Source organism: Neltuma alba, unplaced genomic scaffold (assembly GCF_004799145.2).
Source record: "Neltuma alba isolate B1F8T4 unplaced genomic scaffold, ASM479914v2 tig00003139_pilon, whole genome shotgun sequence".
In the NCBI taxonomy this organism is placed as follows: Eukaryota; Viridiplantae; Streptophyta; class Magnoliopsida; order Fabales; family Fabaceae; genus Neltuma; species Neltuma alba.
This window is the reverse complement of record NW_021633157.1, coordinates 20,316-37,587: the sequence shown is the minus strand read 5'-3', so window position 1 is coordinate 37,587 and position 17,272 is coordinate 20,316. Positions and strand designations below refer to the sequence as shown.

The 17,272-nt window shown below is 38.7% G+C and overlaps 2 protein-coding genes and 2 pseudogenes across 2 annotated transcripts; 3 read left to right on the top strand and 1 right to left on the bottom strand.

Moving 5' to 3' along the window:
• Positions 1-14: 14 nt before the first annotated feature.
• Positions 15-5,012, top strand: LOC114740410 (primase homolog protein-like). Its single transcript, XM_028928553.1, has 10 exons — positions 15-61; positions 190-278; positions 1,086-1,166; positions 1,882-1,962; positions 2,669-2,734; positions 2,871-2,987; positions 3,731-3,778; positions 3,866-3,951; positions 4,572-4,632; positions 4,950-5,012. Exons 1-10 carry the CDS (start codon positions 43-45, stop codon positions 5,010-5,012), a joined length of 711 nt encoding a protein of 236 aa, XP_028784386.1. The 5' UTR covers positions 15-42.
• A 610-nt stretch (positions 5,013-5,622) lies between these two features.
• LOC114740409 (patellin-4-like) lies at positions 5,623-9,818 on the top strand (annotated as a pseudogene).
• Positions 9,819-10,226: 408 nt separating this feature from the next.
• Positions 10,227-12,331, bottom strand: LOC114740411 (berberine bridge enzyme-like 28). Its single transcript, XM_028928554.1, has one exon. It carries the CDS (start codon positions 12,089-12,091, stop codon positions 10,487-10,489), a length of 1,605 nt encoding a protein of 534 aa, XP_028784387.1. The 5' UTR covers positions 12,092-12,331; the 3' UTR covers positions 10,227-10,486.
• Positions 12,332-14,999: 2,668 nt separating this feature from the next.
• Positions 15,000-17,111, top strand: LOC114740412 (berberine bridge enzyme-like 8; annotated as a pseudogene).
• Positions 17,112-17,272: the final 161 nt, after the last annotated feature.

Below are 17,272 nucleotides of genomic sequence, written 5' to 3'. Positions count from 1 at the left end.
TGTCTTTAGTGAATTTGCAATGTGGAGGTGTTTTCGAACTTCATGCGGGTGGGCTGGTCAGGTAAAATAATGTGGTCCTGTCTCTTCTCAGTCTCAAATGTAACTTCTAAGTTTGCTATACTTTTATATAACTAGTTGGTTTTGGTCAAATATATGTATATATAACTAGTTGGTTATAGGCTTTTGCAGATGACAAAGAATTGTACCGCAGGGTTGGTCAAAAGTCGTACGGAACAATGACTGAGGAGAGTTTAGGATTAGAGCCGCTGGGTCCTAAGGTATTCAAAATGACCCTTTAACTTAGTACCTGACAAACGACAACCAGTTTCTGAAATGAACTCTTCTAAAATTTCTTTGCATTGTTGTTTTATTAGAGGTCTTTCAAAGGTCTCTTCTAATTAAATGGCAAAAAATGTCATTATGTTCGAATAATAAATGTTCATTTCTTTATAAGTAAAGGGTGATTCATCTTCCAAATAATGTGGCTGGTAGAGGCCATGATGCATTCTGCATTAGGCCAAGTATATGTGTTTTGAGTTTTAACTATCTTACGCTTTGTCATTCTTTTTCCAATCTTAGTTGCTAGTGCCTCAAACGAGATTTTGAAGTTTTTAGTTAAGGTACAGCAGCACCCATTGGAATTCTTTTTTTAACATTTTCTTTTCCCTCGTTAATCCAAGTTGAATTCTCTTTGATATTTATTCTCTTTCCTATTAGCCTTTGTTACATCAAGGGCAACATTTGTTTCAGTGACTCAGTACTACGTTTTCACCCTTTATGGCCATAAGCAACATTACCAAGTTTTTCTGGCAGTTTGCATACCTAGTGATTTTTTAATTATCAAAGATATTGGGTAGCTAAACAATCTACAAAGAGTATGACCAATGATGTGATTTGTAGAGCTCCGATATACAATCAAATTACCAGATGTTGATGGTTAATAGCTTCATATATGTCCAAGCAATGTATGCATGGAGTAGAAACGAGGTCTCTATGTGATCTTGTGTGTGCCGAAACTTCTTTTCCATTTCATAACATTTAGTTTGATTGTTCACATGTATTAATTTTCTACTTTCCTATTCTAGCTTATTGCATACTTCAAGGAGAGACTGATATCAGAGAAAACTCTGAGCAGAAATGCTGTAATGCAAATGTCCGACAACAAGGTATTTTGAACTATGCCTATATAAACCCTCTCATTTTTTATTTTGTGATTACAAAATCTCTACTTTTCGTTTGATAATTTCCTCAAGTGTCCTTGGTTTCTCTCTGCATTTCTTTACAAAGCTAAAGATTCCAAATCACCTTAAATGAGTTTCTATCATTTTCTCCTTGATAGATGCCACACAATCTTTTCCTTGTATATAATCATTATGAATCTTATTTTTTCTTGTACGATTATACATTCATTTTAACATCCTCACTTCTACTACCTTGGTTTTTTCTCTCTTGTTGTCCTTTTAATATCCGAAATTCACTATAATATAGCATCCTTGGTCTTATAATAATTTAGTAAAACTTCCATTTAAGCTTAATATGTACATTATAGTCATAAAGGACTACCCAACTTTTATCCTATACATAACATCTCCTTCAATTTCACCATCATCTCCTATATACTTAAACTTTGACACTTGTGATATGATTTTATCTCCAATCTTTACCTCTACATTAGTGTCTGATGAAGCGTATGCAAAATTTGTTTTCAAAAGGTCTGGACAAATCTGACCAATTTGTTTGTATTCAAGGATATACAACTGTATACTAGTGATTTGAAGTAATGAGATTCAGATATATAATATTTTACACTTTAACCATGAAAATGTGTGTGAATGTATTTACAAATGAAGAACTTCTGATGACATTTGAAGTTTTCTGCAGAATGTAATTGCTTTTACTTACAGACGGAATGGATTGCTTGTTGGTTGCAAATACCGAACTATGGAGAAAAGATTTTGGCAGGTAACTTGTTTTTGTCTGAATTTATTGTTATTTGTCTAACCGTGTCTCTTCATTCTCACTATAGGTGTCCCTAAATGATTGAGTGAACCTTCTGAGCTTATCATTTCAGATTTAGTTTACCTTATCCTTCTGTAGTGGGTACCACTTGTAATGGCTGACTGGATACATTAGAAACCATCAAACTCGCAGTGTTAACCAGAAAAGTGGGTAGCACTTATATAGTGGTTGTCAAAAACACATTTCAAGCATTAATTTGTACAATTCTAAGAAGACTTGTCTCTATTCTTTGTTTTAAAAGGATTTTGCTAAAGTTGACAGACGGAAGTTGTAGAGAGAAGGAAGGGCAGGGAATGGGGGAAGTTAAAGAAAGGGAGATGGAAGTTTTATTGGTCTGGACCTTTACTTCTCCGGAGCCTTTATTTTTGGGTGAATAGTAGATGGGCATCTCAAAATAATTCGTCAGTAAGCATTACTCCTTGATTCTAGCATTAATGATCAACCAAACCTTTAAGAATCAACAGGCTATAGTCACATTTGATCATAGTATATCTATCATTATGGCCAATTGAATAAAGGCCCCTGTATCAACGTAAGCCTTGGAATTTATCAACTTAGTAAAATTACTTTTATGGACAGGTTAATTTGAAAATAATATCTTCATCGTAATTATCTGATGTGCATTGAAAATGCTGACTTTGATGTACAGGGAAAAGGTACAGACAAGATCTTGTATGGACTTGATGACATCAGTGATGCAGCTGAAATTATCATTGTAAATTCCATGCGTTCATTTTGTCCATCTCTACATATTATCTGAATTTCACACCTTTAGATGTTTCCACTCTCCAAGATAAAATAATAAAAAGAAAAGAGGTGAATATTTTGATACAATCTCGTGCTGATTTTAGGTTGAAGGGGAAATAGACAAGCTTTCATTAGAAGAGGCTGGCTATCAAAATTGCGTAAGTGTTCCAGGGGGAGCACCATCAAAGGTTTCCTCAAAAGATTTGCCGCCAATAGAAAAGGTTTGATTTCATATTGGAACTTGTCAGGACTTGGGATACGATGCTGACTTTAGTTTTTGAGAAGGCAGTGTGATTTACAAACTCATTTTTTATGCCTAGGAAGAAGACGGGATTTGATTTGTGGCTGTTGAGAGTTTATGTTTATATTATAGTCTCGCTGGCATAGATGATTTGCCGGTGCTTCTTTTGTTTTTATCCTTTTTGGTGTATTTCAATAACCTTATACACACACTTAGCTTGTTCATTGACAATGTTTGGACTAAATTGTCCGTTTAGAGCACTCACAATCTGTGTTCCGAATGTATGCGCTTCCCTCTGCCCTTTCTTTTCTTTCCTTTTTTTCTATGGGGCCAATGAAGAACTCATATTTACCGATGCCTTTGTGCAAATTGTACATGTCTATCCCATCTTTGACCCTGATGATTCTGTCTATGAAAGTGGACTATAGACCCTTTTGTGATTTTGTACACACACACACACACACACACACATATTTTGCAACCTCAAGGCCTGTGAAGTCATACACATTGATACAAATTTTTCCTATGTACAAAAGTGCAGAAAATAAAGTGCGCAATGATTATCTCTTTTCATGACTTACATTCTCATTTCATCTGTGTCTATTGACACCCTCCTTCGAAGTTTCTGTATTGTCTGTTCTTTTCATTGAATATTTAGTGAATTGTCAATTAATTTATCTATTCAGTCTATTAATTTGTGTACCAATGTCTTGATGAAGTTAGGATACTGGATATCAATACCTGTGGAATTGCAAAGAGTACTTAGATAAGGTAAAGGATATGGCGTCTTCCCTTCCCATAATATCTTGAAACAGAATTGAGCACGTAAGTAGTTTGTCTTATTCTCTGTTCTTATAGGTAGATCGCATCATCTTGGCAACTGATAGTGACCCACCAGGCCAAGCTTTAGCTAAAGAGTTAGCGCGTCGACTTGGGAGAGAAAGGTCATATAAATGCAGTAATTTATTTTTCGTGCTATATAAATGTAGTTTATTTTTTATGTGCATATATTGCATGGACAGATTGCTCCCCTGACCCAAAGCATGACGATTGAAGCTCAAATGAGTTAAAGGCAGCTTAGAGATGAAAAGCCCACTGTTTCATGCGTCAAATTTGAGTTTCATGTGATACATGTTAGAGATAAATAAAAAGATAACTAACTATAGGAAGTAGTTAGCTGTTAGCGTATTGCTCTATGGGGCTTTATTATACGGTGGTTGGTCCCTGTATATGCCTACATACCATGCACTGAAGTCTGTTGATGAAATAGAGATCGTTTCTAATTTTCTTGTTTCTCTCCATTATCATGCTTGATCATAATTTGTCGCATCGGCTATGCTGCATATCTAAGTAATGAGGTCACGGTTCTTTCCCTTCGGAACCAAGCACAATTTTATTGGAGCTGAGGACATAGTCGATGCTTTTTGTGGTCATGCGTTCTGTGTTGTTCACCCAACTTGAAGCTTGTGGACTATAATCTATAATGTTCAGTTATTTATAGGCCTTACTTCATTTTATCTAATGTTTTGTGCTTTTGTTTTTTTTTTTGCCCCTGAACTTTTAGGTGTTGGCAGGTACGTTGGCCGAAGACAGATAAACAGAGCTTTTTCAAGGATGCTAACGATGTAAAACTCTGGTTTTTCATGTCTATTTCTTCCCCTCCCCGCTGCCTTCCCCCCCCCCCCAAAAAAAAAAAAGAATGATAATTGTTATGGTATGTGACGTAGGCAACTGATTAAATATGCTGGAATAAATCATTCCCCTTTGTAGGGACTGGGAAGTTAACTTTCTGTTCATTGAAGGCTTTTTGGGCATCTTAGAAAATGAAATTTTCAGGGGGTCAATGTAATTTAAGGCTGATGCTTTTTGACTGTCATTTGCGAGTGCAAAAGATACTTGTCTTGACGGTATGCTAATTGCATTTTGTGGCTGATGGACACAGGTTTTGAAATGCGCGGGAGCCGATGCCTTGAAGAGAATAGTTGAAAATGCAGAGCCATGTTAACCCCCTTTGCATACTGGTTATGGGTGGCATTAGGAAGGCCTCACCGTTGCTTTCATGTAGGGATGTATAATCTGTTAAGCTGATAACTGATATAGGTGGCTTTTATACATTCATGTAGCAACTGCGACTATATAAATATAAATATACCCTTTCTGTTTTGTTATTTTTCATTTTGTTCAAAACACGTTTATAAAATATTATGATTTCCTGCTGGGCCTTAGGATATACATAAGAATAAATATTTGATGACTCGACTATAGTTAATAATCCATATGTTTTCAATTACATATAGAGGAAGTGACTAATTATAATTAATAGAGAAGTAACTATTATGAGATGAGGCCGTAGAGCTGCGGAATAGATGTCCTCGTCTGCCTCGAAGTAGGGGTGAGGCAGGGCGGTGGGGATACATTTGAGTGCGTTCATTTGAGTCAATCCGGTAGGAGCTAGTGTCCAAAATATGACGGAAGATTGCATCATTTTTAGAGCCGGGTGGGACGAGGCAAAAAACAAGTGTCGAGTTAAAATGGGTGGGGCGAAAGGTAGGATCTTGAGGTCACCGCCATAAGACACTATTTATGGTGGGGGCATAGAAGAGCGAAGCGCAAAAATGGAGAGAGCAATAAGTGAGGAGTGGCGGATAAGGGCACCGCCGGCGCAGGTGATGGCCGTAGCAGGAATAGTGGGCTTCTGGCTGTGGTTGCCAAGGAGCTCTAACGGTGGCAGCATATCCATCAACATATTGGTGCCGCTCTTGTTGATGTGGGTGGCTTACTCTGTTCTTAGATATGGCCGCCTTCGGCATGGACTTGAGGATGAGCCACCCAAGCTGAGTGGTGCTCATGGCGGGGACTCGCCTTGGGGCGTCGCTTTCTTCCTTCTCTTGCTTCTGCTTCTCATATCATACCACCCCAACTGGTAACAAGAGCCAAGGAAGAGGAAACCTGGGGGGGAAAGGCTTCGTTTAAGTGGGTTCGAGGTTGAGTCACGTGTTCCTTCTTTCAGTGTAATTTACATGCACACACCTAAAGGCTAAGGCCTAAAGCTATGTACGATATACACTAATACTCTAGTGGACATTGTATTCTTCTCCATCTGGTATCTGCATGTGAGTGTGTTGCCTCCAACAATTCTATTAAACAAGTTCGAAATCAGCCTGGGGACAACAAAACAAACACCTACAGAGCATTCATCGTTTTATTTGTAATTAATTTGATTTTTTAATTTATTCTATATATTTTATTTTACTCTAGTATTGTATTTTACTCCATTATAGTATTATTCATGATAAAGTTTCTTTGGTATTATGAATTGAAAAGTTTTCCATTTCCATTTCCACCAAAATAGGTGGAAATGGTTTTCCATCATGCTCCATAAAATTCTACTACAGAAAACAAATAATTAATTTTTTTTATAATTTTTTCTAGTACAGTATGGTTTTCCATCGTACTCCCTCGTTTTGGTAAATAGAACAAATACGCACGCGCATCCCACTCTTAATTAGCGGTAGACATGCTCCGCGATTGCGTCTCTGAGAGCGGGAAGGATGGAGAAGGGTGTGTGTGTGGATGGGACGGGAGGAGGAGCAGCTTCTGAAGCAGTCACGTTGGAGCGTGGGAGGATCATCCTAATTCCCTGCCTACGTACACAGCCGCTTGTGGATGGTGGTGATACGGACGGCTTACTCGTACGTGGAACACGACCGCTATTAGCTTGATTTTGTTTACTGCAATGTGCACCATCTACACATCCAATCTGCACGTGAGTGCGCTATTTCCCCGACATGCGAATTAAAGGCTCTGTATGATGCTGCTTGCTTTTTTTCGGAAATGAAACAAGAACGAACAAAACAAATACATACAGCACAACTCCAGCACTCGACAAAACTCATTTGGGGAATCATAGATAGATACGCAATCATGATTTAATGTCGGCTGAATAAAGCAACAATGAAAATAAGTATGCGTTTTCTCAAATTGACCATCTATTAGATCAGTCAGCGGGTGCGACTGTGTTTTCTGATAAGGATACGATTATTTCATTGCTATACTTGCTACCCTACAACGTGCCTGCCACATGTCCAAAACAAGGTCACATGACATGACTCATGAGCTTGAATTTAATTTCGCTGTACGTTTAAATCTTAATATTGAATTGCTGGCAAAAAAAAAAATCTTAATATTGAATCTACCTAAAAGGCTATTAATAAATTTGTATATGCGCCTGCATCGTCCTTTTCCCCCCCTTATGTAAGGGTGTATAGAAAATACTACCTCTTATCTTAATTATAAGAACCAGTTGACTAATTTAAGAAGATTAGAAAAGTAAATTAGGTTAGTTATTTGTCTTAAATAGATGTTATCTTTTTTAAAATATTCTTACTAATCAAGTGTATTGACTAGAATTATTATTGTTAGAAGGGTTACTTTAAAAAAATATATATAAATATGATAGACAAAATGAATTAGGGTGTTATATTTAGGATCAAAATAAAAATCAAATAGGGCTTTATATTAATTACAGGAGGTAGCAGCACATATGACACACACACACACACACACATATATATATATATATATATATAACACGATGCATAAGACCGTTGCGCTGTTGATTAAAAAGTGAGTGAGAGGCATTTATAATATAATATAATATACTCGTAATAATATATAATGGTTGCTTTCCAGAGTGGCGTTTCTCTCAGGATGCCCATGTCACCCTATTGCAGCGGCTGCATCCTGCTTTGTGACCGTTGCTCCTCCTTTTCCTTTCATATTTTTCACAATCCAACAGCCTCATTATATCTTTCTTCCCACCCACAATCCACACTACTTCATTCCATTTTCTTCCTTTTCTCCTCTCCCTCTCTGTCCCCCAAGTCCTCTCCATGACTAGAGAACAACCCCACCCCGCTGAGGCGCTTGTTGAACAACAGCCACCACCTCCCACCGATTCCCAACTCCCAACTGTCCTCAAGAGCTCCTCTTACAAGGAAGAAAGCAACTTCCCTTCTGATCTCAAAGACTTCGAGAGAAACACCTTGAACCAACTCAAATCTAAGCTCCAAGAAGCCATCGCCGGAAACACTCTGTTCCCCAGGCAAGAAAAGGATGCTGCTGACGCTTATGACGGTAACAGAGTTGAACCGGTGGAAATCCACCACAAGGGTATTTCTCTGTGGGGAGTACCTCTCTTGCCCAGCCAAGGAGCAGAGGGTGTTGATGTTGTTCTCCTCAAGTTCTTGAGGGCTAGGGAGTTCAAAGTCAATGAAGCTTTCGACATGCTGACCAAGACGCTTAAATGGCGCAAGGAATCCAATATCGATTCCATTCTTGACGAGGATTTTGGCTCCGACCTGAGATCCGCTGCTTACATGAACGGCGTGGATCGCGACGGTCATCCCGTGTGCTACAACATTTTTGGGGTGTTCGACAGCCAAGAGATGTACCATAAGACATTTGGGACTGAGGAAAAGCGAAGTGAGTTCTTGAGATGGAGGTTGCAGTTGATGGAGGAGGGTATTCAGAAGTTGAACATGAAGCCCGGAGGTGTTTCTTCCTTGCTTCAGATCAATGATCTTAAGAGCTCCCCTGGTCCGGCCAAAAAGGAGCTCCGAGTTGCCACGAAGCAAGCTCTTGCCATTTTGCAGGACAACTACCCTGAAATGGTTGCCAAAAATGTAAGTTTGTCAGTCATATTCAATGACCAATCTGTGTGTTCCTGTCTCTAGTTGATCAGAATAACTGAGCATTGCGCTTGTGTTTGTGTTTGTAGATTTTCATCAATGTGCCTTTCTGGTACTATGCTCTCAATGCCCTTCTATCTCCTTTCTTAACACAGAGAACAAAGAGCAAATTTGTCGTTGCTCGTCCTGCTAAGGTCACCGAAACCCTGCTCAAGTATGTCCGTTATCCCATTCTTTATCAAGTTGACTAAAACTAAAACAACGTTTACTTGATTCGAACATCACCATCAGTCGCATCCAAATAAGTTTTTCATCACTCTATTAATCCCAATTGTGATATTCTTTCGATTTCGTGAAGAGTTTAGTTCACGTAAAATGATGAAATTCGAATAAATTGGACTTCCAAGTATCATAGTTATACAGGAGATTTTTCAAAGATCTGCGGAAGACAAAACTGAAATGCCCTTACTTCACTCTGAACTCAGAATCGATTTTATCTTCATTTCTTGAAAACAGGTACATTCCTATTGAGGAGATCCCTGTTAACTACGGTGGTTTCAAGAGGGAAAACGACTCTGAATTTTCTGCCCAAGATGGCTCTGTTTCTGAAATTACTCTCAAGGCTGGATCAACAGCAACCATTGAAATTCCCGCATTAGAGGTAGTACCAACTTGTGTACAAGTTCTTTCAATTTAGGTTTAGAAACAAGAACATCATAGATAAAAATGTCTGCTGTTTACCCAAGAAAAACGTCGCTTGCTGATTGTGGTTGATCAACAGGTTGGAAACACATTGCTTTGGGATTTAACTGTGTTGGGTTGGGAGGTGAATTACAGGGAGGAATTTGTTCCCACCGATGAGGGTTCTTATACAGTCATAGTTCAAAAGGGAAGAAGATGGGCTCACAAGAAGGGCCTGTTAGAAACATTTTCACGAACAATGAACCTGGAAAGATTGTCCTCACTATTGAGAACACATCGAACAAGAACAAGAGGATTCTCTACCGTTACAAGACCAACAAGAACTCGTCCTAAGAATTCTGTGAAGAAGTTTGTAATTGATGCTGTTGAGGCGTTTGAGAAATTCTTTCATTGGTTTAAATTAATTATTTTTCCTTATGGTGACATTCCAAGTTCATTCTTTTTCATGTACCAATAATGCATCTGATCATATTTTAAATGTTAAATCTTTCTTTTGAGGCTTTGCCTGAGTGATAATCTTGGCTTGTGTTCATAGAACTATCATGTGAGAATCCACAAAATCCTCCTCCTGTGAAATTTAAAGAAGTGTCCACCGGAATAATAGAGCTTTTTAAAGAAAGTCTTGAAGGAAGATTTAAATGGCGTTAAACAACTATTAGTGATGTGACCATGGGAGCTTTGCCTCTTCGTTTTCTTCTTGTGTGCAGGCGTGGTGGGATTTTATAAACACAAAATCACATGAAAGAATTACCCTACACCACAAAATTCAAATCTGAATTGGGGGAGGTAATATTGATTTCATATGGGGAAAAAGATTGAGACCTTTCTCAACTCAAAATCTCCATTAAGGTAAATCTAGAATATTAACACGCAAAATTCCATGAGCCTAATCATTTTGGTCAAATGTAACTAACAATATTATGGAACCAAGGTAAAACAGAGACAAATGGTGGTGACACAGACGGAATGCAATTACGGAAAAATCAAAATGGCAGTAAGAAGGTAAAACTAATAATCTCACTAATTAAACACATGATGGTCCAGGGATTAGTGCTCAATGGAGCCAGCATGCAATGTGATATACCCTCTAGTGGCTGGGTATTAAAGAAGGTATGCTTTGCTCGTTCCTGAAGAAGTTAAGAGGATCAACGTTAGTCTTCACGTCTGCCAGCCTCTTGAAGTTGTTTTTGAAATATTTGGATCCCCAAATGCTGGCTTCGTCGTAGCCGGTATGACCATTGTTGTTATTGACCCCTATATCAAGATCTCTGTAATTCAGATATGCGGCTCTGGGAGACTTGGAAACAAATGGTGCCATATAAGCATATAATCTTCTAATCCAATTAATATGCCTTTCTTCTGCTTCATTCCCTTCCTCCAGCCAGTACACCTCATGTTGAATTTTGTACAGGTTCCCGAATCTATGCGGGAATGGAATCTCATCCTCCGGAATCTCATCCATTCTTCCTCCATAAGGATTTAGTATCATAATGGCAAACTCTGCTTCTTGTTCATAAAACATTGTCCATATCCCTTCTAAACCATCTTCTGGAATGGCTTTTCTCACATAATCCGATTTCGCCTTGAAAAACAGACCATTAGTTAGATCAGTTCTGTTGAGCAAAACTTCAAGAGGGGAACCACTTGAGAAATTGGCAAAGTAAAGGATTGAATCAATCCAGCTCATCTCAACACAATCTTCCCTCACCAAGCCCAGTTCGGGGAACATGTCCTGCATCAAAGGAAGCAGCTTTCCTACACTTCCCAAAAACATAGACTCAAATGAAGCTTGTATGGTTGTCCTGTTGTTCACATTCACCCTCTGCAATATGACCCTGATGAACAGGTCCTTATCAAGCTTGCTTCCGACAGATTGCCAGATGTGAACAAGCTTGGTCGCATTTTGTTCTAATGTCCTTGGAATTCTGAAAACCGTCACGCTTGGCGGTACAGAAACTAACCTTATCTTCCACGCAGTAATAACTCCGAAGCTGGCTCCACCTCCTCCTCTGATGGCCCAAAACAGGTCTTCGCCCATGGATTCTCTATCAAGAAGCCTTCCTTTTGCATCAATTATATGGGCATCAATTATATTATCAGCAGCAAGACCATATTTGCGCATCAAGAAGCCATAACCTCCTCCGCTAAAGTGGCCACCGACACCCATAGTGGTGCACACACCCGCAGGGAAGGCCAGGGATTTAGTTTTCTGGGCAATCTGGTAGTAAACTTGACCAACAGTAGCCCCAGATTGGACCCATGCAGTAGCACTGTGTCGGTCCACCTGGACTGAGTTAAGGTTGATGAGATCGAGGACGATGAACGGAAGGTGGTGGGAGACGTAGGAGAGGCCCTCATAGTCGTGGCCGCCACTTCTGGTTCGAATCTGTAATCCATGACGTTGGGAGCAAAAGATGGAAGCTTGAATATGAGATGGTCGGAGAGGCGTGACTATGACAAGGGGTTTGGGAGTTGTGTCGGATGAGAATCTGAGATTGTGAATGGAAAAGTGTAAAAGGGATGAGTAAGAGGAGTTGGTTGTGGTGAAGACGAGCTTAGAGAAAGAGGTGGCGTTTGGGGAATGAAGGTAAAGACATTGGAGGAAGTCTTCATGAGAGGATGATGATGATTGCAGCGCAAACGAAATTAAAACAACAAAAGCAACAGAAACGCAAGAGTTTGGAGGCTTCATTTTGGATTTGGTTCACGTATGATGAGATTAGCTACTTTTCTTATTTATACACAGCTGGCTGCCTAAATTGAAGCTCAGTAGCATCTGATTACTCCTCGTGCCTGCTGGAACAGAGATTTTACCAGTACAAAGTCTTGAATCTATTTTCTGGGCTAAGGAATTGCTTGGAAAGCCGACTTAAGACCAAATGGTAATGTGTGGCTATATCATTCAATGCACGCAGGGGTTGTTGGAGCCATGGAAGACTGCTCAATCACGTAAAAATGTAGAGAAATTTCAAGGCAATAACTTATAGACGCACGCAAACTAGCTCAAAGTTTCAATTGTGCTTGCACTCTAAAATCGAGGTGAGAGTTTGAAAGCATGGGAAATAAGAGGCGTGTCATTTTGATATGACAAGATATGTATGGCGAAATAATGGGTCAGAGCCATTGACACTCATTTTGGCTTCGTTGCTGTTTAATCACAGAAATGCCTCCTTCTGTTCTCATCATTTGACCATGACTTTGAGTTCGTTCATTTCTGATTAAATGTGTTTACAGTCCATGTTTGTAATTACTTCTCGGGTCCTATTTAGATAGGACAAAAGAGAGAAGACTTTTTTTGTCCTATTTATAGGATAGTGAGAGAAATTTTTTATATGGATACACAATTTTATCCTTCATTTGTTATTATATTGACTTTGTTTACATGAGGTATAACATATATTAAATAGGAATAAGATTGAAAAGTTTTTGAATTTTAAATACTCCTCTAGTCCTATTTATAAAGCAAAGAGAGAATATTTTTTGGTCATATTATAGGGCAATAAAATTTTTTTTACATGGATGTATAATTTTACCATTCATTTATTATTGTCTTAACTTTGTTTATATGAAATGCATATTAACTAGAGATAAAGTTGTAAAGTTGTTGAATTTTAAATGAGAGTCAATAAAGTTTAAAGTTTTTCTTGATTTATGTTAGACTATTTGCAAAACCTGTAACAAACTAATCAAAGAAAACAAAGCGTGGGAAGAAGCCACATATGAATATTCACGCTTGGCTTATACCATCGATCTAGTTTGCAACACAATACAATTCATATTAGATGTGCATCAGTTATGAGGATTCCAAGAGAAAAAAATCAAATATGTCGTCTTTGATTTTTCAGATAGAAGGAAACACGCATGGACAACACTTGAAAGAGCCGTAAATATGGATGATTTGAATTCCCTCGCTATAAGCACGCCAAACTTGACCCTCCCTTCCACAATACCAATTTGACTGCAATTTTAATTGCTAATTTAATTACTTGTTGAGTTTGTTAATGACTTCTGCTACCTGGTTAACCCTTATTGGGCTAAGTGAGTTCAAGCCCATGCCCAAGTAGCTAGATGATCAGTTTAACCAAGACATCAGTCTGCATGGCTATATAGAACAGGAAAGAGTTTTCAAATTAAACTCTAAGCAGCCCATCATTTTATTATTTGTGGAAAATTACTCGCGATGATTAGTGAAGAATGAAGAATTGACATGAGATTTAGTTTACAGAAAGCCAATAATGAATGATGATGTGATGGAATATATTTAGATATGTATCCATTATCCAATTCAAAAGTCCAAATAAAGTACGCTTAATTTGACAATTATTGTGAGTTATAACTTGTTCCTTATCCATCATCATGAAGCTGCTAATGAAAAGATCAATTTTAATATATTGCGTCTGTATATCTGGAGGCGATAGATCTCAGAATTCAATGACATAAAGATGACGGATTCATTAAAATGTACGTATGCTGATCAAAGTGATGATGCTAGCCATTCTTTTCTTTTGATTTTTCTTTTTGCTACAACTGTGCAAGGCATTCAAATTGAGAGCGTTTACTAAAACGGTGATTTGGTCGTATGAAATAAAATAGGATATGACTTCTTGTGCAAGCCTTCCGATATTCAATGATACGAGATGGAGAGATTGGCAACGAAATTATATATATGGACAAGAATTATAACAAGTAATGCTAATCTATTATTTATTGATGTGTGAATATTTTTTAATTCCAGTCTATTTTTGACGATGAAACGTAAAGATGTCAATATAATCAACTCAAATGGGACACATGATATATAGTGTATTAATAATAATAATAATAATTGACGATATATTATGCAATAAAAGCATCTGACTGTAAATGGATATGCTTAATGGAAAGTAACGCAGATTTTATTTTTATATTCATAAAATGTTGTTCTACGAAAATGAAGACGGCGACCTGGAGGAGCTAGCTGTTTCACCGGGAAATAATTAATGGGATATGGAAAAAAACGCGATGGTATTAGACTTGGTGAGTATTACTGCCTGCTAATGATATAACAATCATCCCTAAATATTACCAGACAAAAAAGTTGTTCTTATTTATTTAAAGATTTATTATCATAATTATATACCCATTATTAGATGTAAAGATGTATAATGTAAAGACGAGAAAGAGAGTGGACAATAGGAGAAGCAAATCTGAGAGGCGAGGCTAAGGTTAATAATATGCTCATTATTATGAACGACCCTTCAACTCTGGAGAGTCTGTGATCTTTAGTTTTTGGCAGTGAATCCAAAGCCATAAAGGGTGTGACATTAAGCTATTGGAATTCACAACACAGTATCTGTTGCTGTTGGCGTACGTTTTCACACAAACCTCCACACCCCTCGCCGTCCCTCCCAAATTAAAGTATAAAAATGTTTTAATCATGTAGTCGCAGGTCAATGCATAATCCTGCTACGTAATCTGTTGTTGGTCAGTTTGGGAAATAGCTTATAATTTATAAATGATCATCTTCTTTTTTTTTTTTTAATAACATATTGTTCATCACCCGCAGATCTCTATAAATTCCAATACAGATTGCCCCATGGATTATCCCCAATCCCATCAAATTAAACATGGGTCGTTCAGCGATACTACCATTACTCTCATTACTTTCCCTTCTTGTGCTTCTTTCCCTCCCTTCACAAACCTCTGCTTCTTCCTCTCCTTCTTCCTCTCGCAATACTTTCGTCCGTTGCCTGGTAAACCATTCCGAACCCTCTCACCCCATAACCTCAGCCATTTTCATCCCGAGCAATGCCTCTTTCTCCTCCGTTCTAGAAGCCTACATCAGAAACCTCCGTTTCAACAACTCCTATACCCGAAAACCATACCTTATACTTACCGCCTTACATGTCTCCCATGTCCAGGCCGCCGTTATATGTGCTCAAAAGCACAACCTGCTCATGAAAATCCGAAGCGGAGGTCACGATTATGAGGGTGTCTCCTACAGAGCTCAGCTCCCCTTCTTCATCCTTGACATGTTCAATCTCCGATCCATCCAGGTTGACATAGACAGCGAGACGGCTTCCGTTCAAGCGGAGCGATTCTCGGTGAAGTCTACTACAGAATCGCTGAGAAGAGTAAAACCCATGGCTTCCCTGCTGGGGTTGTCCCACGGTTGGTGTGGGAGGACATATAAGTGGTGGTGGGTACGGGAATATGATGAGAAAATATGGTCTCTCCGTGGATCACGTCACTGATGCACAGATAGTGGACGTTCATGGAAGATTACTCGATAGAAAATCTATGGATGAAGATCTATTCTGGGCCATTAGAGGTGGCGGGGGAGCTAGCTTTGGAGTTGTGGTATCCTACACATTGAAGCTGGTTCGAGTCCCGGAGGTGGTCACTGTTTTCCAAGTTGCTAGGACCCTGGAGCAGAATGCCACAGAGATACTGTACAAGTGGCAGCATGTTGCCCCTAGTATTGATAATGACCTTTTCATAAGGGCTATCATCGACGTGGTCAATGGTACTGAAAATGGGACAAAGACTGTGAGGGTCACCTTCATAGCCATGTTCCTTGGTGACTCCAAAAGGCTTCTTTCTATCGTGAACGAGAGCTTTCCTGAATTGGGTTTGAAGCAATCAGATTGCATAGAAACGAGCTGGCTTCAATCGGTGTTGTTTTGGACAAACATTAATATTACAGAACCGGCTGAGATTTTACTTGATAGGACGCCTCAGTCACTGAATTACTTGAAAAGGAAGTCTGACTATGTGAAGGAACCTATTCCGAAACAAGATTTGGAGGGGATATGGAAGAAGATGATAGAATTGGAGGACACAATTCTATATTTCAATCCTTATGGCGGACGAATGGCTGAAATTCCGGCCTCCGCAAACCGCTTTCCCTCATCGTGCTGGGAATTTGTGGAAGGTATATAAATGCCTTTGAATCAATTTTATGACGCACACCCACCACACACACACACACACATATATGTAAATACGCAATAATCGTCTCACACAAGTTTGTCCTTCTCTGATAACAACAGGTGCAATATCAAGCGAACTGGAATGAGGCGGGAAAGAGGTAGCAGATCACTACATAGAGCTGACAAGAAAACTTCACAAGCACATGACTCCGTTTGTGTCCAAGAACCCTAGAGGAGCATTCTTCAACTATAAGGATCTTGACCTGGGCATCAACCACAACGGTAAGAACAGCTACCAAGAAGGCAGAGTTTATGGGGTGGAGTATTTCGAGGACAACTTCGACAGGTTGGTTCGAATTAAGACCGACGTTGATCCTTCCAACTTCTTTCGAAACGAACAAAGCATCCCTACTCTGCCCCAAAATCGCAAGGGATAGATCATGGACACACCGCCCCGCCTGTTAATTATTTAAATTAGCTAGCTCATATACGCAAACTAGACTAGTTCAGATTGGACTGCTTTGTTTGTCTGGATTGATTGGCTTCTTTTCATTAAGTAGGAATAAATATATTAAGGTCAACAGATTGCTATGTTAAGCCTTGTTCAACTTTTTAATTTCTCCCCTTATTGTATCCATCCCCAACAATAATAACTACGACCACGTACGTCCACATATAAACTCCGCCATATCTTGTAAAATCAATATATATTATTGATGTGTCGCCTGCAAATTTATATCAAAGCATCCATGTCTTTTATTTCAGTATAACTTTTATAAATCGATTGACGCTTTTCTCGAATATATCCTTTTATTGGAATACAACACACACACACAAACCCATTTATTATTAAATTATCCTATAAGCTTCACTCGAGTGTGTGTGTGTGTGTGTCGTGTATACACCTACCAATTTTTCGCGTTATGATCGAATCTCCAATCAGAATTTGACACATGGACTCG